Source organism: Ceratotherium simum, chromosome 20 (genome assembly GCF_057802395.1).
Source record: "Ceratotherium simum simum isolate JZ-2026a chromosome 20, ASM5780239v1, whole genome shotgun sequence".
Taxonomy (NCBI): Eukaryota; Metazoa; Chordata; class Mammalia; order Perissodactyla; family Rhinocerotidae; genus Ceratotherium; species Ceratotherium simum.
Window position 1 is genome coordinate 36569079 of NC_141919.1, and position 22701 is coordinate 36591779.

General features: G+C 38.9%; 1 protein-coding gene across 13 annotated transcripts in view; it reads right to left on the bottom strand.

The window, feature by feature from the left end:
• Positions 1 to 22701, bottom strand: part of BNC2 (basonuclin zinc finger protein 2) — a 414875-nt gene that overhangs the window by 247488 nt on the left and 144686 nt on the right. For 7 of the 13 annotated variants that reach the window (XM_087444632.1, XM_087444628.1, XM_087444626.1 and 4 more), the window contains one exon: positions 372 to 455. The exons of 3 other annotated variants lie outside the window; for them this stretch is intronic. In XM_087444632.1, coding sequence (XP_087300758.1) covers positions 372 to 455 — 84 coding nt within the window. Of the gene's footprint in view, positions 1 to 371; positions 456 to 16759; positions 17112 to 19674; positions 20049 to 22701 lie in introns of those variants that run through there. 3 more of the 13 variants (XM_087444634.1, XM_087444639.1, XM_087444635.1) reach the window with 3 other exon arrangements.

A 22701-nucleotide genomic window follows, 5' to 3' on the forward strand; every position in this document is an offset into this window, starting at 1 on the left:
ATCCTCATAACCACCTTGTGTGATAAATCTTCATTTTATAGATGAGAACACTAAAGCTTAGTTAGGTTCAGTGACTTGCCAAAGGTCTCATAGCAGCTTGTGTCATCAACCTAGGTAGCCAGCCTTCAGAAACCCTGTTCTTGTCTACTGTATATGCTATTTCTGGAATGAATAAATTAATGATCTCCAGTTATAGACAACTTATCCTGAAAAGGACTTTTTGCTCACAGGACATATGCTACTTTGGTCCGTCTTTTACACCTGTCTCAGCGGTCGTCTGTCTCCTCACAGCACTGATATATCTGTACGGCCTTCAGGGACCACTGTTTCTGTCACACCACCCCCAACTGATAAAACAGTAAGACTCCAACCTGGACTTCCAGCCTCTGGTCTGGCTCCTCCAGGTTTGGGCAAAAGTCTGCACCCAGCACTCTGCCAGCACATGCCACTGGAACCTGGGGGAATACGGCTGAGTTAGACGCTGGGTGTGGAGGCTACTGAGAACCGCACACAAACACCCGTGACCCAGACAGAAGCAGGCACATCCCAACTGCAGTTCTGAAACAGCCATCACAGCTTCACAGGTTTTTGACACTTCATAGGTCAAATATATTGTAACTATCCTACATCCAAGTTTATTAATGACCAGAAGGTAAACTCCAAGAAGAAAAAAATCCACATAAATTTTACTCCCCCTTGTATCCACGGCATGTACCACAAAGTAGGCACTTAATAAATATTGCGGACGGAAGGAGGAGAGAAAAAGGAAGGTAAAAAGGACGGAAGAGACGAAATGAGGGTAGGGAAAAAGAAACAAGACTTTCTGTCTGACAGTGACATTTTTTTCTCTATCTTTTAATTTTCTTATGTGCAAATTAAGAAAATTGCATTCTATAATGCCTAAAGTTCCTTTGCACTCTTAACATATCTGTTCAAATTTCTTTTTCCTGATTCTGGTGTAGGCTAGCACAGGTAGACTTTATTCATCAATATTTATTCTTTATTTACTTACTATCTTTAAATTACATTTAAGAGGATTATTTTATGTCTGTTCTAATAATAAAAACGGTAACAACAAAACAGCTACAATTTAGTGAATGTTTCTCTATATCTAGAATCCCACCCTGAAAGCCACAAAGATTCCCTTTCAAAACTAAGTTATCTATTCTAATTAGTCAATCTCATCCCAAAACATTGCCTACCGTCACTTGCTTCATTTTAAAATTTTTAGCATAAAGAAAAAAGAATTTAGATTCCATCTAAACCTGTTTTCTGCTTTTTAAAAAATTTCTCTAAATCACTATTTCCAAACACATACTATCATCATTAATCATCTCTCCATCTATATGTATCCAAATCTCAATCTATCAATCAGCTTCGCCTCACCTGTGTCCCTCAAAGCCCTACTTTGGCGCTTTGTTTTGTTCTATTTTTAATACCAATTAGGATCATCTGTGCCAACAATTGTCTTTGTTCAGAGATCAGTTTTCAGCCAAGCATGCTGCCTTAGAAGACATTTCTCTCTTTCTTTCTCCAAATTTAAACAATTTTCAATAAGCCCCACTTTGAAAGTTCACCAGTGACTATCACTGATTTCAAAAAAAAGCACTCAGTCAACTCTTCAAACATGCTTAGGTTCAACTCACCCATTCTTTTCAAGTCTCTTATTCTTTCTTCCTGCCTATGTACATAAGGTGAAACAGGTAGGTTGTCATCGGTCTTTGAAATTAACCACTCTTTACCCACAAATTTCACCAATGGAGCCCAAGAGGGGAAGGAGAGGAAGGTCACACTGACTGAGCACTTGCAGTGTGCCAGTCACCATGTGGCACCTTACACGTAGATTAACCTTTTTTCTCCTTTCAACCATCTTATGGGATATGAACACCTCCATTATAGATGGCGGGGGGGGGGGGGGGGGAACGAGGCTTAGAATAGGTAAACAACTAGCTCAGAGTCACATGCTAGAAAGCTGCAACGCCCAAACTTTAAAATAAGAAAAAGAGAGATTGAGAACACATTCTGAAGAAGTTCATGAAAACCATGTAACAGCTGCATTTAGTGGCATCCATCCTGGAGGCATGTGTGGATGTTTCATCTGAAGGAAATCACAAAGAAGACTAGGAAAAGAAGAGGTTGTTACCAGAAATCAAGACCTACTACTTGCTCTTTGGCCTAGGACAACATAAGCAATGTGAAAAGGAATTTATCCTCTAACTTGAGGAATGGGAAAGAAATGGGGCATGGAGAAGAGCAGAGACAGTGCATTTGTGTTGTGTCACACATGCAATAATGCTGATTCCACCCCTCGGTTGACATATGGAGACGCACTAATGAGTTCTGCAAGAGTAATTCTCCCGAGGGTGCAATGGAAGGACTGGAAAAAAATTAATCTTAGAACATTCCATATCGAAACAAAATCTCCCCAAAAGCTTCCTATAAAACCTCAATAAATGTGACTCCTTAACTGCTTACAGCAGATTCCATGAGCCTGAATGTATATATTGCAAATTAAGTGTAAACAATACTTTAGTCCATGTACAAAAAACAAACTCCTACTTACCTTAGTAGTATTTGACTGTGTCACAAATACTAAGTTCCTAGTTTCTTTTTACCCTCACAGAATGCATTTTATAAACAGTCTCAAGGGGAAGAGAGAAAGTTAAACAACTACAATTACACTCAATTACAACCTCAGACACTTAGAAATACACAGTTTCTGAGAGAAAACAAAAAGGTCTGTGAATAAATTGGAAGGAAATTGTGCCAGGCTACTAGAAGGTTTCAACAATCCAAATCACAAAAAGGAACTATTACAGATGTGGGCAGCACTCTCCAACTTCGAATCCTAGAATTTCTAAGAAAATCCATAAGGATCCATAAAAATGGACTCCCATTTTTTAAAGATGAGGAAATTGAGATTTAAACCAAAACTGCACAGTTTCACTGATGGGTTCATTGCCTAACCATACTCCCCCACCCCATTTACCACAATTAGTGTCATTAATTATCAGATAGAAAAAAAAATTTTAAGGGAAAGACAAGCTCTGTTTCCTAATTCATCAAAATGTACCTAGGAAAATACAAAGGATGTCCAAGTTGATAACCTAATTAGTTATAATTTGGCACACCTAGACAATTAGGCCTTTTGATTTAGAAACCTTAGCAGTTAGCCAGCTAGCTATAAGCGATCAAAAAAATGACTGAAAAACAGCAGACATAAATTGTCTAACTTCTTATCATTCCTCCATTTTAAATTAAGAGAATAAAATATGGTGTGTACTTAACCACTGTTTTCATTGGAATATAAAATTAAATTGATTTGGGGAATTCTAGTTTTATCCGTTTCAATGCTATACTTTAAAACCAAGTTCTACAATGATTTTCACAAAATGTTCACAGTGATTTTTATCTCTGAAAAGAAGTAAGCCTAAGGGGACTTTTTACTTTTTATTCTTTTTTGAATCTTGATATATTTTGCTTTTAAAATAATAAAAACATTTAAGTTAAAAAGAAAGAAAAATACTAAAGTGATTGGTGAATATTTCTAAACATTCTGCCACAGGTTTAATTATGGGATGGTAATCATCTAGTATTCATCTAAATTCCATTCTGCTGGTGCTGTAACAGGAAGTGAGAGGCCTCAGAAGGGACCTCTGCAGTCCCCAGGGTGAGCTGAAGCCGAGTGCACGGCTCCTCTCCTGTACATACCTCAAAGGACTCATGGTGTGTGAGAGAGCTATTTACAACTTACTTTGTGTATAATCAGCAGAAACAAAAGATATGACAACGAGCATAGAGGCCTCGCTCTCTCTCCTCTCAGGAAAATTCAGCGAGGGAGGGCCAGTGGGCACTCGCTTCAGTGTCAAAAGGGCTTCCAGAAAACACATTTTCTGTGGGGCAGGGAGGAAATATGGCAGGCTTCCTACACACACACACGCTCACACACACACACGTTCTTTGTTTACTGAGATCACACATAAAGACTGTTAGGGACTAGCGTTCTGAAGAGAAGACAGAAAAAGCCCCACATTCTAAATGGGAGCTACCGTTCTAAATATTTGAAGGGAAATGAGGGTAGAAGATGGGTATAACAAAGGGGACAAAGGAAGAAAGGAAGAGGCACAGAAATGATAACTTGGGGAACGAAATGTATTATCAAGAAAAGGGCTTATAGTGTCTGGGCTGCTTCTCACAGAGCCAGGGCCCAATTGAAATTTTATTTTATTTTTAAACATTAAACATTCAGGTAGGCATTTGCCTGATAGGCACTATAAAAGTCACAGCCTAAATAAACAAACTAACTTCTATGTCAGTTCAAGCCTCTTCAGCGAAACCAGCCACAAGCCCAGATCGGTTCTGAAGTGTATGTGTTTTGGTGGCTTCAGTCTAGCAGTGAAGGGATGGGGGAAACTATCTGAACCCAAGAAGAACTTGGAAAAGAATGGATAGACAAAACTGGTTTTAAAAAAAATAGAGAGATAACCCAAAAAAGAATCCCGTCAGAGGGCTCAGGGACATGTCTGCGTACAAGTCTGTCATATTCCAAGCCAGAGAAAAACACTGATAGAACTCCAGCCTAATTTCAGTGGTTCGACAATGCCAAGCAGCAAGAGGAAAAATTACTCAGATAACACAAAGAATTCAGGAAGACCATTAAGTGAAATGGATTTGACAACAAGCTAGCCAGGAGCCCTTGTGAGAAAGAGCAGATAAAGAAAGAAATTAATTACTAAACACTATAGAGATGGAGATGTACATGAAATACAGTGCTGCAAAATAAATGAATGCAGAAACTGAAAAATCAGAAGGTGAGCTAAGCTGACGTAACAGACACTTAACATACATCTTAATTTTTCAGGCTACAGTTTAACTAGAAGGCAACATTCCAGGCCTAAACTTTCTCAGCCATGGAACCCCAGGCTAAGACTCAGAAAGGCCAAGTAGATAGAACCTAAAGCTTAAGAAGGAAAACACGGTGTACTGATCACCAGTATTGGTGAGTCAGAACAATATTTACCCATTTTCCAGTACAGAATGGTCAGAAATATGCTCATTCTTATAGAGGCTTTAGATGAGGCAGGGTGGTATCAACAGGAACATGACAAGGATAAGAGGTATGTCATAGGAGAAAGACTGAGTAGGACAACAGACAATCCCCTTTGGAGTCATCCCAGAACAATGAACGACAGGATCAGGATGAGAGAAGAGAGAAGGCAAAAGGGTCAAATATGTGATTCTGCTCATCAACAGGTGGACAGACACAGAAGATGATACGGGGGCGGGGGTGGGCGTCCTCACAGGAGCCAGGAACCGTTTAATTGAGGTTCACTCTCTTTCTGCCTCGGGAGCTGGTCCTCTTGGGTGAGCTGCCAAAGAACAGGGCCCTAGGCTCCGTGATAGGAGCAACCTCTGCAGATATAATTACAGGAGGTTGTGACAGCCACAAACAACAACAAAAATACCTTGTTTTTATACTGTGAAATGTGGTATAAAAGGTAAAAATCTCTCTTCCCTGGTGACACCCTGAGGAGCCTAATGGACCATGAATAACGCCAAAATTACATAGTATCTTTCTTCCAGAGTGCTCAAAGGGCTTTACACATAATATTTATTAATTCCCACATCAGACAAGTAAGTGCGGGGAGGAAATTTCCATTCCATTCTTTATGTTTAAACAAGAAAACTGAGGCCTATCACCACGGTCATCTTCCATTTGATAAATTGGATAGAACTGAAATTAAGACAAAGTTCTCTCAACTACCAAGCTAGTGTTTTACTAGAAAAGCCTCCTACCATTTGACGGAGCTCACTTATTTCTCCAATTCCTGTTTCAGGTGGGTTTTAGCACTGAAGAAAAGGAGAATCAAGTTATTTGTACCTGTGCCATGGGTGGGCTTTATACTTCAAGAAAAGTACAGAATTAGATTATTTTCAATTGGTTTGCAACCATTCTTGTAATTCAGTATTTTGGAAATTGAACACTCCAGGTTGTTGCTTATGGGCACATATATTGTCAAGTCTGACAATTGACATTAAGTGAAATTTCAAGTATGTTTATGTATGCCCAAGTTAACTTTCTTTGTCCCCCCAAGGCTCAACTCCAACTATCCTAAAGGCAGGTGATATGAAAAGAGCACTGACTTTATAGAGTTAGACCTCTGTTTAAATTTCAGCTGCCGTACCTTGTAAAGTTGGTCAGTTAATTACCAATTCAGAGCCTTGTTTCTTGCATCTGTGAAATGGGAATAATTATATTTACTATGTAGGATTGGCAAGGCTGAAAGAGATGACACAGGAAAAGCACCTAACTAAACCTGCAGTAGGTACACAGGATATTAGAAATGCTCTTTCCCTAGGTATTCCCCCACACTACACCACTCCCATGAGGGCTGAGAAGTCTGAGACAGTGAGGGAAGGAATTTGAGGGAGATGGAAGCAAACCTCAAGTGTCAAAGGAATAAGCAATCAGGGAAACTAAAAAATACACCTATTCAATTAGTCTCAATTAGAAGCCAGCTCAATCAACTTGTAGAAGGCTTCCTAGAATAGGCCGAGAAAGACGATAAAGATCTGTCTAGGCTCTGAGAGATTGACTGTTATGTCTTCATTGGGGGAACTGGTGGGAAGAGGCGCGTTTCACTGCCCCAACCAAGCCCTGCACAATTAAAACATAAGACAATTTTCCGAGTTCTCTTTCATGCTGTGGTTTGACCTATGAAATAAAAATAAGGAGCTTCCAGGGAACACAAGTGAATGAAATATGAAGAAACCTTATCCTTTGTGAAAAAATATAACCCAGTAAAGTGACAGACAAAACCAATAGTGGAAGTCAGTGGTTCAAGCTGTACTCTTCAGCCAAGGAACATCATTAGCACCACCTGAGAACTTGTGTGAACGGCATGTGCAGGCCCCACCTGAGACCTACTGTGACAGAACCGCTAGGGGTGGAGCCCAGCCATTTGTTTTTAGTGATCACGTGTTTGAGAACCACTAGCCTAAATAAACTAAGAAACCAAAAAAGGACTGGTAAGGCAAAAGCTCTCTAGATGATGACTTAGTTTCAGAAAAGATATGCCTAAAAAAACAAAAAACACAGGAAGAAGGAAGGAGCATACACCAGGACATAAGATCCAGGATCTCCCAAAATCTCACTCTGTGAAGGGGAGAGATGGAAAGTTAAGAAAAGAGACTCTTTCTTTTTTTGAGGAAGACTGGCTCTGTGCTAACATCTGTCGCCAATCTTCCTCTTTTTTTTTCTTTTTCTTTTTTTATTTTTTCCCCCAAAGCCACAGTACAAAGTTGTGTATCATAGTCGTAGAGTTGTAGCTCTTCTATATGTGACACCACCTCAGCAAGGCTTGATGAGCAGTGAGTAGCTCCGTGCCCAGGATCCAAACCGGTGGACCCCAGGCCACTGAAGCAGAATGCACAAACTTAACCACTATGCCACCAGGCAACCCCAGAAAGGAGACTCTTAAGAGAGAAAGCGAAAGTGAGCAAGCCACGTAAGGAGCAGTGGTATGGCCAACTCCAAATATGCTGCCATCATTAGAAGGAAATGATCTGGCGACAGACATTAACTTGAGCATTTACTCTAAAATTGCTTCAAAATAATTCAGGTCCCCTTGAACTCAGCCACTGGGTTTGCTCCACTCACCTTCTCTCCCTACTTTTGCACAGCAATCAAGAAGGAGGATGAATTTAACTATCTCTATTGAGGGGAAAGAGGCTACTTTCAAGTAATGATCACTAAGCCACCAAATTCTTTTTTTTTTTGAGGGGTTGGCATTGTTTTAGAAAAGAGTTCACTTTGGAAGAAAATAGGCGCATTTAACTTGATCTTCATCAGAGGCACAAAATGCAACAAATCAAAAGCATTTTTTCCCTCCCTAAATTTAACACACTGAAGAGAAAAAGGTGATTGAAAAAAGTATGTGAGAAAGCAGAAAAGGGAGTTCAAGGAATGAAATATGCTAGAAGAATATGTTATGTGCCAAACAGTGAGAGAACAAATATTACTCCCCCAAAAAACTCAACATCTCAAGTTACCCATTGAACCACCTACATTAAACCTACTATGATTAAAAAAAAGAGTTTAAGTAGCTATATATGGTTTAAGAGATGAAATACAATGAGCACATAATACTAGATTTAATGCACAGTGGTTGGCTTCAGATGCAGACTCCTCTGGACCAGCCCCTTACCCCATTTGACATGAGTTAGACTTACGCTGAAGAGTGAGCCTGAAGGAAGGCCACAAATCCTACCAACAGACCAGAGGAATTCCTCCTGCTGTAAACAGGAGAGCCAGGGGAGCCCTTACCAGGCTGCCAAAGCTCATAATGTAGCCTGCTGAAGATCAATGAATCAACATGGTTTTCTTTGCATGCAAAGTCTGAACACAGGTAATCTTAGAGAAGAAAGGAAATGGGGAGGCAGATTCAGTCCTGCTGCTCCACACAGTAAAAACTTTCCCAACTCAAACCTAAGTCATACTGTGTATGGCACAATTACCCCTCCAAGCCTGCTGAGGACCCCAGACCAAAAGAAAAAAGGCACAAAAGCATACAAAGTTGACTTCTATGGAACGCCCACCCCCCAGCCCCAGAGCACTGATCCCAACTGCCGTGAGATGTGGGGGAGATGAAAAGCTGCAGTATTCTGTACCAGACAGGTAAAAAGCGAATGTAAACCTCTCCCACCAAGGGCAACTCATTACTGAGGGTCTCAGGAAGTGGTCAGAAGATAAAGTAAAAGGAGTTCTTATATCTTCCTTGGGGATCTTATAAAATAAGGTAATTTTTTCCAAACTGAACATATTTTACTCCTAAAATCTAGTGGCTTTAGAAGCTAAAAGGAGAAGCTTAATAGACAACAAAATGCTTTATAAATGATAAAACACATGGTTTCCTTTTTTGTTATTTTTGGGGTTAGTAGCCTCACATAGAGAGCTACTCACGTCATCGACTTACCTAATGATAAGTAACACTATGAAATACTATTTTCTCTCTATGGTAACGTGATGCTCTTTCCTCCTGGTGACGTGATGCTCTTCCCAGGTTTCATCTGCCACCTGTAGGAGAACGGTGCTCCCAAATCCCCATTCCTTACCTCTCAGGTAGATTGTAGTCCTGCACTTTCAAGCTCCCGCTAGAAATTTTCAAATATCCAGTTAACACCTCGAGCTAAACAAGAAAACCAAACAGGTTCACTGCTCTCTTTCTTTACTGCAGCTCTCCCCTGTCTTTGCTGTATTTTGCAATGTTATCACCAGAATCCCATTAACAAAGACTCGGAACCATAGATCATGATGAAAAGCCTTCTCCTTATTTCCCAAGCCCAGCAAATTCTGAAAGCCTGTCCATTCTTCCCTTTCAATCTCCTCAGCTGTCCCCCCACACGCCTTCCAGATCATTTCTCTCTTTCTCGATCATTTCTAACAAGTGCACGCTCAGAACTTTGCCATAACCCTTAAGTGATAATCCCAACTTTATCATTCCACCCCTCCAACTGTCAAACATCTTCTCCTAGATGATGTTTAGAGTCCCCCACAAATTACCAATTACAGTTCTTTCCAGGCCCTCTGCAATCTAACTCTGCCCTGCCTTTCCAGCTTTGTCTTCTCCTCCTCCTCTCCATGACAAATATGTAATAGACAGTCTAATTAGATTATTTCATGTCTCTAGCATACTGATTTGGGCTTTCCTAATTTGACACAGGTCTCATGCTGCTCTTTTTGGAATCCTCTCCCCAGCATTACACTTTTGAAAATCTCCATATGTCCTGATGCCATCACCTCCACGACGTTTCCTGACGTCCCAGGCGGAAGAGATCTGCTTCCCCAGTGTTGTACCATCCTTAGGGCTCAGCTCCTCACAACCTTGGACTTGAAATACATGTTTTTCTTTCCTTAATGGCAAGAACTAACTTCTTTTTGTATTCCCCTATACCTACACCACACTGCTTTACACACAGTAGATAGCCAACAAATACATGCAAAATAAATAATAAATAAATCTCTTAAAATTCATAGTGGCACCAGTGACCCAACGTTGCAAATAGAGTGATTTTAACTATATCGTTATTCCACCTCATCCTCAACAAATACCCTTAAGGCAGTTAGGGGCCAATAATTCCTATTTTATAGAAATTCAAGATGCAAGGAGGTTACTATTTATGCACAGACCATTCTTTTGAGTATAATTTATAGCTTGTAAAGGTTCAGTAACTAATTCAATGTCACTCTGTTGATCTGCGGTATATTCCTGCAGAAATTATACTTCTCTTGCTGGACTTTCCTTCCAGCTTACTTCAGGATACCTCTAGAACCTGACTCCATCAAAGTAACCTTCTAGAGGTGAGAAAAGGCACACATTTCCTCTACAATATAAGTTTAAGAGGTCTTTCTCTGCCCCGTAAGTTGTCAACATATGCTGAAATCTATAGAATGATAAAATATATACTGGCATATATAGTCTCTTAGTTTAAAATTTACTAGGCTTTGGAATATGGGCAGGTATGAAAACCTCCTTTAATAAGCTCTTTAAAACAGATATTGATTGCCATATACCTAGAAAGAAAGTAATCAGTACATTACACTGCCTTGAGAAAGGAACACATTTCTAAGATACTACAAAAGCAGCCTACAGCCAGCTAGAGGTCAATTTCCATCCCTAATCAGTTTCCACTCTGTTTCAAGCCAGGGGTAGGCAACTATAGCCTGAGCTGGGGGTGAGCAAAAACGTACCCAGCTGCCTACTTTTGTAAATGAAGTTTTACTGAAATACATCCATGCCTGTTCCTTTACATATACAGTCTATGCTGTTTGCAGCTACAAAGACAGAGTTAAATAGTTGCTACAAAAACCATGTGGCTGCCTATAATATTTACCATCTGGCACAGAAAAGGTTTGCCAACCCGTTTTAAACTGTGCAAAATTATACCTCTTTCCCCAGCAATATCACTTTCAAGAATTCACCTTTAGGAAATATGAATACAAGGGTAAATAAGAATGTTGATATTGAAGCACCACTCTTATAAAAGAAAAGAGCTGGCAACAACCTCAATGTCCACAAACCAAGAACTCATTAAGGAAATTTACCGGTACAATGATATACTAAAAATCCATTAAAAATTATGCTAGATATCTACATTTACAGACATGGAAAGATATCTAGGACAACTGAATTAAAAAAAAAAAAAGGACGTCATATATCCATAATTCCTTTAAGTAACTAGTATCTATCAATAAATCTGTATGTATACGTAAATGAAGAAAGATGACTAAAAAGATCTTTATAACATGGTTCCTTGGTAGCAGTCTTTCAGATAGTTTTTACTCTCTGTAGTTTTCTTAATCAGATCTGCACAACAGATATGTATCCATTAAAAAAGTTTAAAGCTATCAGGGGCCGGCCCGGTGGCGCAAGCGGTTGGGTGCACGCGCTCTGCTGCGGGGGCCCGGGGTTTGCCAGTTCGGGTCCCAGACGTGCACCGAGTCAGTGCTTGGCGGGCCATGCTGTGGCGGCGTCCCATATAAAGTAGAGGAAGATGGGCACAGAGGTTAGCCCAGGGCCAGTCTTCCTCAGCAAGAAAAGAGGAGGATTGGCAGATGTAGCACAGGTTTGATCTCCTCACAAAAAAAGAAAACAGCAATAAAAGAATGTTTAAAAAAAAAAAAAGTTTAAAGCTATTAAAAATTAAAACCAGCGTGGAAAGTTTAGATTCTGCATTTTATAAAGCACTGGGTTTTTCAGAAAATAAAGGTGTTTGTGTATTTTTTTGGTTTGAGTAGGGTTTTTGGTTTTGTTGTTGCTGTTTTGGTTTCTCCTTTTCCTTTGTCTTAAAGACAGAAAGGCTCTTAGGTTTACCAATAACGTGCATATCTATGAACCAGTATCCCCATTATATGTGGCAATCTCAGTGTTGGATCAAAAAAGGCCCTTAACAAAAGCATGCATGGGTTAGGAGGAAGAGGAGAGGTTAACAGAACAGTCCCTTGATGGAAATGTATTAATTCAATCAGTGTCTTGCTTCTGGGTTACCATAAAAAGGTTCATAAAGTACCCAAAAGCCACATAGGATTTGAGAATTATGCTGCTCAGTGACTGATTCTCAGTGAAGAATAAGAAAGGAGAGATTCTTCTCCACCCTCATTTTCTTCAACAAAAGTAAGCTTCTGCAAGATTGGCACAAGTATTTTTTAAACTAGTCATTGAAAAGGCCAAGTATGTACATGATACAATTATAAGAACCCTGTACCATCATTGACAAAGAGATGCTAAGCGAACCCTGCATAAGGCTTACAAAGTAAGGAACGACAGAAGAAGAAATTGCTAATAAGAACCAACACAGCTCACCCTCTCTGTGCCAAACTTCACAGGCATCATTTCTAACCTCATTTTATAAATGAAGTAACTGAGGTTCAGAGAGGTTATATAACTTTTCCAAAGTCACACAAAGAAGAGATCAATTCAAATGCAGATATATCTGACTTGCAAGTCTGGACTCTTCCTCCCATGCTCATGAAATAGAAATTGTATTTCTAAAGAAGTACTCGATAAAATCTCAATATAAATCTAGCAGGTGAGAAAACTTGAAATTCCTGGTTTATAAAGATATTACAAAATTACCATATCAATTAATTTGTTTTACAAGGGATTTATCTAAAATAGTGTTTTTTACATTATTTTCTGAGTTAAATCTATATTCTCCAACCTTACATTTATACATATATGCATATATGTATGATATGTATATACCTTTTATATATATGTTATACCATTATACAGAGCACAAAAACTTAAGATTTTCAAACTGAAGTAGAGTCTGTATACATTTGTAGACACAGAGTCCAGTTAGACATAAAACTGTGACTAGTTTTTATGACTTTTCCCACAGCAGAATTATTTCACTGCTATGGATTAAACAAAATCTGTGCCCTGAAAATTAACATGTGAAAAGCTGTACAATGATATAACTGTAATTTTTTTTACATTAATATTTACCCCGCACTATTTTTCTTGTAGATATATTCGCTTTTAAAATTGTACAGAGATTAGCTTTTCCTGCGCATTCCCCATAATTGCACCTTTAAAGACTTTATTTTTATTTATTTTTTCCCCCCAAAGCCCCAGTAGATAGTTGTGTGTCATAGCTGCACATCCTTCTAGTTGCTGCATGTGGGACGCGGCCTCAGCATGGCTGGAGAAGCAGCGTGTCGGTGCGAGCCCGGGATCCGAACCCGGGTCGCCAGCAGTGGAGCGCGCTCACTTAACCACCAAGCCACGGGGCTGGCCCTCATAATTGCACCTTTAAACTCAAGATAAACAAACCTTCAATTCCCAGATGGGGAAACTGAAGTTTTGCTCTGCCTTGTTTTCTGGGGATGTGGGAGCATGAGGCTATGGTTTTCCAACCAGGTATTCCACGGATCCTTTGGAGAGGCCTAAAAGGTAGGCCTCTGTAGCTATACCCCTTTTCATCTAGAGCAGCTCTAATTTTTATCAGTTCTACATATCAGCTTCCTTGTAAAATTTAATTTGAACAGGGAAAAAAAACAGCAGGTTCTACAACTAATTTTTTTTTTTTCTAATAGCTAGCTTAAGTTATAGATGGATGATGAATGTGGCAGAGGAAAAAGCAAAGACTTTGGAGTCCACCTTGCTGGATACAGACTTTACACCTTTATTTCCTCATCTGTGAAATGAAAATGACTCTACCTGCCCTGAATGCTTTTGTAATAAAAGAATAAGATAAGGTGTGTACCAACCCTAGCACATCGCTAAGAGGTAGCTATGAGATTATTAGTTTTTTATGCCAATTCTTTTACTCTAAGTAACAGGCAAAAATAAACACTAAGCCAAATATTTATGTTAGATCTTAAGATGCAGTATGTTCAAACTAGGGTTGGCTAAAGGACACTAGAATGTTAGGCAAAATAACACTAACCAAAGACCATCTATGATAGTATTAATGTACTATACCTAGGGACATAATTACTTTTGATAAAAACATAATTCAGGATTAAAAAACAATAAAAGAAGCACATTTTCCTCAACAAGTATTTCCCAAGCTTTTAACTACACTTAAGGCATTGTGTAAGACCATAAATGAAGATAAACTATTGACCAGCTATACATGTATGTTGCTGGCTACTATTTCATTTAATTCTACTGAGAAGTATACATATTATTATTGTTAGGGTGACCTTAATTCCATAAATACAAGAGAATATTCACAAAGCCAGGGACAGAGGCTTGGGTCTTACCTGCAAAATTCAACTTCAAACTCTACTATCAAGTGCTAATGATAATGAGTATAATAAGGCAGGAAGCTTCAATTCAAGCAAATGATTAGAACTGATCATATAAGGGTAAACAGAATCCAACAGAATTTGCCAACTTTGCCTCTTGTCTGTCGTTAGCTATAACTGATATCACAGAAATAACAGCACCTCGCTGACATCCATGATGGCCAACCTGGTGAGAATTTTGCAGAGCAGCAAAAATGCAAGACTAATGGATGATACAAGAAATTCTCAAAAAAAAAAAAAAGAAAGTTTCTGCCAATGCCTAATATCTCCTTTCCTATAATTAAAGAAATTAAAACATTTTATTTAAATTTACCCTCTTGTTTCCAAAAATTCAAGCTTCCGAAGGGAAGTCTGCCACAGGGCAAGCTAAAAGTAGGGGATCTCCAGTTTACTGAATATCTACTACGTACTGGATCTTCACATGTGTTGTCTCATTTCACCTTCCTGACAAATTCTCAAGCGAAGTATTCTTTTCCTCATTTTACAATTGAAGAAAATAAAGGTTAGGGATAAAGTGACTTACCCAAGGTCACAAGACTAATAAGTGGCAACATTAGAACCTGAACTCAGGTCTAAGTCCCCCACAGAGTTCTACAATGCCAAACACTAATGTCTTGTACAATGGGAACAGAAAAATACGGAAAGAACACGACTGATATTTTTCAGAAAGTATAATTTTTAGGGAAAAAAATCCCAAATCCATTTTAATTTTCTTATTAGGGAAATATGATATTGGAGTAATTCCACTCTTTCCCTCCTGGATTATGAAAGGAAATTTTTAATAAATCAAATTGGAAAGGGTTGAATACAACCACATCCTTTTTATAATGAAAAACTGCTTCCACGATCAGGATAACAAATATATTTTTAGATAATCTAAATGTACATGATAGATTTTCTTCTTACTTTGGCACTGTTATGTTTTTCTATGATTTAGGAAAAAGAATTAATTTTGAAACTGGCTGCAAGGGGAAAAAAAATCCAGCACCACATACGTTAATATTCTTCTGAAAGCTACACTTTAAAATTTAAAACTAAAAACAAAAATCACCCAAAGAAAAATCCCATCATTACTTCACTACAATCCAACAGAGTAAAAAGAAATAATTCTTAAAGTGAGTATTCTCTAGAATGTAAGGGAAAATATCCAATGAATTCGTCTAAAATTTGAAGTGACAAGTCCGTACATAAATCTTGATTTTGCTATAGAGTCGACTGTTTGTTGGTTTAAGACCTCCCATAAACAATGTGAATGTATCTGCTTATAAAGAGCAAGCCATCATACAGACAGCACTAATCAGATTAAACTCAGGAGGTCCATCTTGACAAAATCATCATTTTATAGAAATACGTAAATCATGTACCAAAACCTCTATAAACAGGGCACACAGACCCAGCCATAATTTACTTTTTTGTGGTATATTCTTGAGTTAAATTTCTGTTACATAACATTTTTAAAAATAACCTACCAATGGAAAACTATCTTAGTTTAACAACTCTACAAGTTTTTCCTTGTATCTTTTGTCAGTTATCAGAGTGTGCCTACACACATAGGCGCACACACATACACAACTCCAAATGTGTGTGTGTGTCCATATATATGCATATATATGCGTTATTAAGGAAGAGAAAATGACACATCACAAGAACATGAAAACAAAGAAAGAATTAAGGTTTGAAAGTGAAGAGAACTAGGCAATTCAAAACTAAAATTCAAACTATTATGATATTTTTCCATAGGTAAGCCCAAAACAATCCATATTTATCCTAGTCATTGGGAAAAAATCAGATGTGTGAATATTTTATAAAGTCACAATGCAAAATCAGAAGGCTGTTCCATACATCCACATTGTAACCACATTGTAAGTATAAATTAACTTCAGATCAAATCATGAAGCACTCTGAGTGTTATATGTAACATGCACAATTATAACTGAAGTCAGATCATACACACCCTCAGTAACCGTAAACCTAGAACAACTGAACAGTGAAGAGCCTAGAGTTTCCCCTGAAGAGGCACAGGGGTGGGGGCAATCTGCAAAACAGATATACCTGAGACAACAGCAGAGCCTGAAAATGTCCTAAAACTCTGAAGATGCTTACATGGTCTCACCACAAAGTCCCTTTACAAGATCCACAGCCCAGACGACTTGCATCTTTTAAACTGCCCTATTTCCAGAACTCCTGATTTTAAATCACACTGGAAACCTTTGGCTGCAATTGAATTAGAATGGCTCGGCTCAGCCCTTCTAAACGCCAAGGAAAAAAAAAGACAGTACCATACTTAAGTTTGTTTTGTTTTAAACTCGGACCTTCTGCATTCCAAAATTGTATCCCTCTGACTAATATAAACCGTTATTACAGAGAAATGGTTAAAAAAAAAAAAACCCCAAACCAGCCAGTGAAAAGGAATGAGGGAGTAGGAATGGTAACATACAGTACCATGAGCTGCAGTGGCCTCCCCGTCAGTGGTGCAAGGTTAACAGATCACTCCTGGCCTTCGGGCAGACAGCAAAACACAGCCTGGGGAAGGGGAGGGACAGGGGCCGAGGCCGGGGGAGGGGGCCCTCGCTGGGGCAGATTACACAAGAAGGCAGCTCAGCTCCTTTCTGGCGCATTCCTCCTCTCTATCTCCCAACCTTTTTGCGTGTGTCTTGTCATATTTTCTTCAGCTGTTAATTGTCCAGACTGCAAGCTTTAAACACCACAGTTTAGGAAAAAGCAAAACCCTTCTAAGTGACCATCACAGCAAATCAGCTTCATGCTGGTGGGTAAAATTTTCCAAGGGAAGTGTTCTTCTGATAGTTCCTGAGTCTCTAAGTCACCCCCACCCCACCCCCCAGCCGCCGCCACACACACTCCCCTAGAGGGCTAAATGCACTGTGGCAATAAAACATTCATGCGACTTGGAATTTTAACACAATGCCATTTCCCTAGTTTAACCTGAAAGGAATGCACTAGTCACAACAGACTACATCATCCTGCCATCAAACCCTGCCAAGGAACCGCTTTTTTGGCCGTGCTGGGCCAGCTTTGACGGGAAAGGAGTACACAGACCCACACACTGAGCACAGAGGGGCCACCTCTGCTTCCTCAGCCTTGTCCAGCAACACCCTGCTCTTGAACATGACCCCTGACCCCTCGCATTGTGACCGGCTTGTGATGCATGTGTCACTGGGGAACTTCTGCAGAGCCACACACTGCACAGGCCATTTGCTGCTCCCTCTCAGCAGGGCTTGGGCCAACGCCAAAGGTTCTTTCTTATTATTGCTGCTACTATTGAAAGTCTCATGTTTAAGTGTGGGGATGCTTTTCCCCTGTGTTGTGGAGTGGCCCGTTTTTCTTTTTCCTTTGTTTGTTTTGGACTTTTTAAAAAAACAAACTTTGCATTTGCATTCATAATTAGGTTATGATTACTGACAAAACGGTTTGCTTTGGGGACTACTTATCAAAGCTGCCAGTTCTTTTGCATTTAAGTGACATTTAATTTAGACTTACAAAATACAAAAACAGAAATAATTCTAGTTTCTCCTGAGAATTTTAGAGAAAAACTCAAAGGTGTTGAATTCTAAAACATCCACACTTAACCGTTTCATGTGGCTAAAGGACTATCACAAAACATGCAACAAATTATATCCAAAAAATCTAGATTTATTGATTTATTACTTGTGCAGAGATTTCTGCCTTCCAAGGAACATAACTGACAAACTAAGGGACAAGGAAAAACAAATGCACAACAAATGGAAAAGTAAAATCACATTAAAAGGTAAAAAATGTTTTAATGAATTTTTAACTCTGCTGTGATGCCAATTTGGCCCTTTATAACCAATCAGAACAGTATTAACTTTCACTAATTTTGTAAGTTACCAGACACCATAATTTTGCCCCCCAAAATCCCTTTTTTCTTTATCTTCAACTTCTCTCCAACAACTAAGGTATGCCTTCCAGATTGTTTTTACTTCTCTGATTATTCTTTTTTTTTCTTTTCTGATCATTAACTATTTTCATATGGGCCACTTTCACTTTCAGCCTTGCCCTACTATTTTGTCTCATTCCTCCTCCTCTTACAACAGTCACAGACAGTTCTAAAAAGCAGCAAGTCCCCCCTTCTTGTCCTGACCTTCAACTACAGCCAGGTGAGCTATGATTACCCCTGCAAAAAGCAGATGATGTTCAGCTTTAACCTCCTACAGTGAGGCCATGTCCTCTTCTCAGTAACAAATGAAGAACATCTTATTTCATCTAAGAGATACCCTAAAATAGAAAATGATGATCTCTAAGCAAGTTAACATGCACATACAAAATAAAACCAAATTGTCTTCTTTAGCGTAATTTTTGTCTCCTTAGTAGCTGGAATTAGTCTTAAGCCCTAGTTAAAAGACTTTTTTCTTTTTCTTTAAACAGACATCATCATGCTTTGAAAAGTCATTCTAATCCCTTCACCTTAGCCAAGCCATGCTAATTCTAGATAGGAGAACAGCAATTAATTTTTTTTAAAAAAAAGGAATTATAATTGACTTGGGGGGCAGGGGGTGGGAAATCAACCCAACAGAGAAGCAAAGATTATCAAAAACCTATGTGAAATATTTCCATATTAAAATGCAAATACTGAAATCAAACTGTCATTTTAATCTATACAAAACCCAGCAATAAAGACATTTGATTTTTTTCAAGTAATCTGATTTATTATCAATGTATATTAAAATCCTAATTTTCATGTTACCAGTGGGAAACGTAGTAAAATTGAAGACAGCACCACATAAAGCCATGAGATTAAAATTACAGAAGATTATTTCTATTTAAGACCAGACAGATACACTTTTTTGTTCATATCAAATTAATCAACACAGTGATCCCAAAGTATCCTGGACCAATATCCGGAGAAAGAAAAGAGTGAAGGTCTGTGAACACGCACAAGCAGCTATTAAAGCCTCTCAATTGTGATGCATTTCCTCTGAAGACCTCTGGAACTTGGAGACATAGCGCTAAAAGAAGCCAATAACCCATCTCATTATATTTCTAAACAAATTGTCAACCAATTTTATAATTATTCACTGCTATGGTACACTGATGCACCATAATGAGGAAATCTTATTTTGTATGAAATTGTACCAATACAAATAAATGGAATCAGAACAATATAGAACCTACTAGAAAAGAAAGCCATATCAATAAGTTCACTGAAATGCGAAAAGTTACAAAAATCCAAAAGTTTTGCAGAAATATTAACTTATTTTGGTGGGTACATGTGGTGAGATAATCAAATCTGATAACCATTTCATTTTCCTTTAACCAAAAGAAAACCTTACGATGTTAAAGGACACTGAGAAATACAAGTTAAAAGCTTTGTTAGTTACCTCAATTTCTAGAAAGCAGAAGAGATCAGATTTTTCTCACCAACTTCTATGACAAGGATCACAAATATGTTAATTTATTCTTCTCAACAAGACTCCACTTGGAGCTATGGAATTGGCTAAATCAACCAGCACTGCCCCCACATGCAGGCAGTTAGCAGACTGGAACCCTGGGTGAGGGCAAACCTCAGAGGCAAGGAGATGAGAAGGGAAAGGAGAGGTGTGGATAAAAGCATGCAGGAGGAAAAAGGAAAGAGATGGTGTGGGATGCAAACAGACTGGAAGAAAAGCAACAGGAGTGAAGAAGATGAGAGAGAAAGAATAAGAGATGGGGAGGAACGAATTGGAAAGAAGCAGGGAAAAGGAGACTGAAGGAAAAAAGAGACGGCTGGGGGAGAGAGGAGGAATTGGAGCCCCACGACACAACAGTGGATCAAGCAGCTGGCCAGAGATGCTAATTCAGCGCTTTAACAAATCAATGCCACTTGAAAAGTACAATGCGAGCCCTCACTGGGTAGATGTCAGGGGACTGAGAAAATGCATTCTCGAGTATTTCACATTAAGAGGGAATAATGTGTTAATTTATAACTCTTCACCCTATACACTTGGATTATCTATCTGTGTCAGCGATTTGACTTCTTAAATTTATCAAAACGCACGCAAAGGGAGGCAGCTTCGGCGTCACCACTGGGAAAGGGAGGTTTAGGAAAAGGCTGTCCTGGTAGTCCCGGGGGTCTTTTCATTTTCCTATTTGGACTGAAGTACAGATTGGTGGGGGTGGCAGGAAGGAGTGAGCATCTGAAGGAGAGATCAGGGGATGAGGGGACTCCTGGTCCAGTGACAAACGCAACCAAAGAAAAGGCTTTCTTGGCCTGTGGTTGATTGCATTAGGTACCATCCGTCAAAAGTGACACAGAAGAGAAGGAATAACTTGGATCAGCAACCCGAGCTGCCATCATCAGAATTTACTCTACGGAAACTTACTTAAGTCTCTCAGCACACCCAGCAGAAGAGAAGCTGCTGACAATTGGATTGTAATTAAACAGTACTCGCGCAGTGCCACCGGAGTTCCACAGACAGAGCTTATCAAAATAGGAAGGGAAGGGAGGGCGAAGCTTATTTTATTTGGTTAGCGTTGAGACAGGGAGGGGAGATGCTGAAGAACTGGTATTACATCCCAGCATTCAGGAGCCCATGTTTCTTTCCTAAGAAAAACCTATTATTAAACATCAAATTCTTGGAATTGTTTCCTAATTATTCCTTACTGTAAATTTTGCCAACTTTTAATACAATGACAGCACAGTTTCTAACCTGAAGGAGAGGAAGACTGTTAGTATTTTTTGCTGCCAAAATTAAAGCATTAACAGACTTAAGTTTTCAAGGTGGAAGCACTGTCAACACACAAAGGCAAGTGTTGTATATTTTAGAATAAATAGAAGAGAGTAAGTTTCAAGAAAGTATTTAAATTAAGATCACACATTCAAAGATATGAAGGGGGAAAGTGCTTCCACACACAAAGGGAAAAAAATGACCAGATTGTGAGTAAGTATTCTGAGTTTCACTTTGAGATTGCTTACACTGCACACAGCAGTATTTTAAACTGTGGGGGTATTTTTATTTGCTACTTGTACAATTGCAACAGAAACAGACATTCCCTTATTTTCGGGACATTCATATGTAAATGAATGCTGATGAATGGAAATGAGATGCTATACATGATGGGCAACGTTCAACATTTAGTTTAAAAAAGACAAAGTTACCTCACTCACTGAAGCTTGAATCTCTTCCCTTCTACAACTGGGCACAAAAAGAAATGAAAGACAATGATGGACCTTCCAGTTTCTACTGGCTAAACACCATCTTACAGAGACACTCATGACAGAAAACAAACGTTCTTTCAATCTTATGTTTTGCATCTTTTCTATGACATAGTATTATAGAGTCATTTTTTTAAAGGAATATTTGATTAGAAACCAAAATTATAAGTAAATAGCCAGAAATTTTACAGCTACACTGAACCGAAGGGTTAAAATGTCCAAAATAGTATAATTATTTAATGAATGTTTTATTTCCTTCAAAGGAGATAATTAATAAGGAATTTCCTAGGTCAAGACCATAGCGTACACTACTTTCCCTTTTCATAAAATCTTAGGAGATAGAGTATATGTTCCGGACAGTATGCTTGCAATGGGAAAGACTCATATTATATGCATTTCAAGGGCCTCTATGCCCTGAGAGTAGGATTTGTCTATCCTTGGTTTTTGCATGAATTACCATGACTGTCGGTCCCATGCAAGCTACCCTCACGTAAACTATCTATCTATTCTTATCATTATGGTACCATTAATTCCCTTCTCCCCTTCCCTCTCCCCCACCACACTCACCTAAGGGGTTAAAAGACCTCAGTACATTTGTGACTTGTCAGTGACATATAATACCCGGGTCCTTCATGCAATCAACTTTTACTTGACATGTATTTGCTCATCACAGGACCCGCATTACTACTGGGAAAATGAAGAAAAACCTAAATTAACACTTGACATTCAATATGGTCAAGTCCTTAATTGGCTGGGCTTCCTGAGAAAGCAATTTTCTATTCCCCAAACTGTTCGCGTGTCATGTGTGGAGTGCAGCTCTTGGCCATCACTGCTGTCCCTCGCTCCCTCTAATGAGAGCAGATGAATTAGTGCTACGTGACACGATTTGAACAGGGCTTCCTCCTCCTCCCCTCCCCCCAATCTTTCTCCTACACCAGTGACAGCTGTGTGGCAAGGGAAAGAAAGGAAGAGAAATGCAAGAGCAAAGAATCCTGTAAAGGATGATCATTTTTTTAAATGAACCTTAAATGTCTTGTTGAAACTCCAGAACAACAGGGTCATTTAATTGTGGAGGTGGGGAAGGGGGCTGATACAAAGATCAGGGGAATTATCTGGCTATGCTTGATTTGGGCTGTATTAACTTCCAGCATGTTTCTTCCACTCCTGGCTAGTTGCAGTATTAGATTGCACTGGTCTAATTAAAATGGAATTT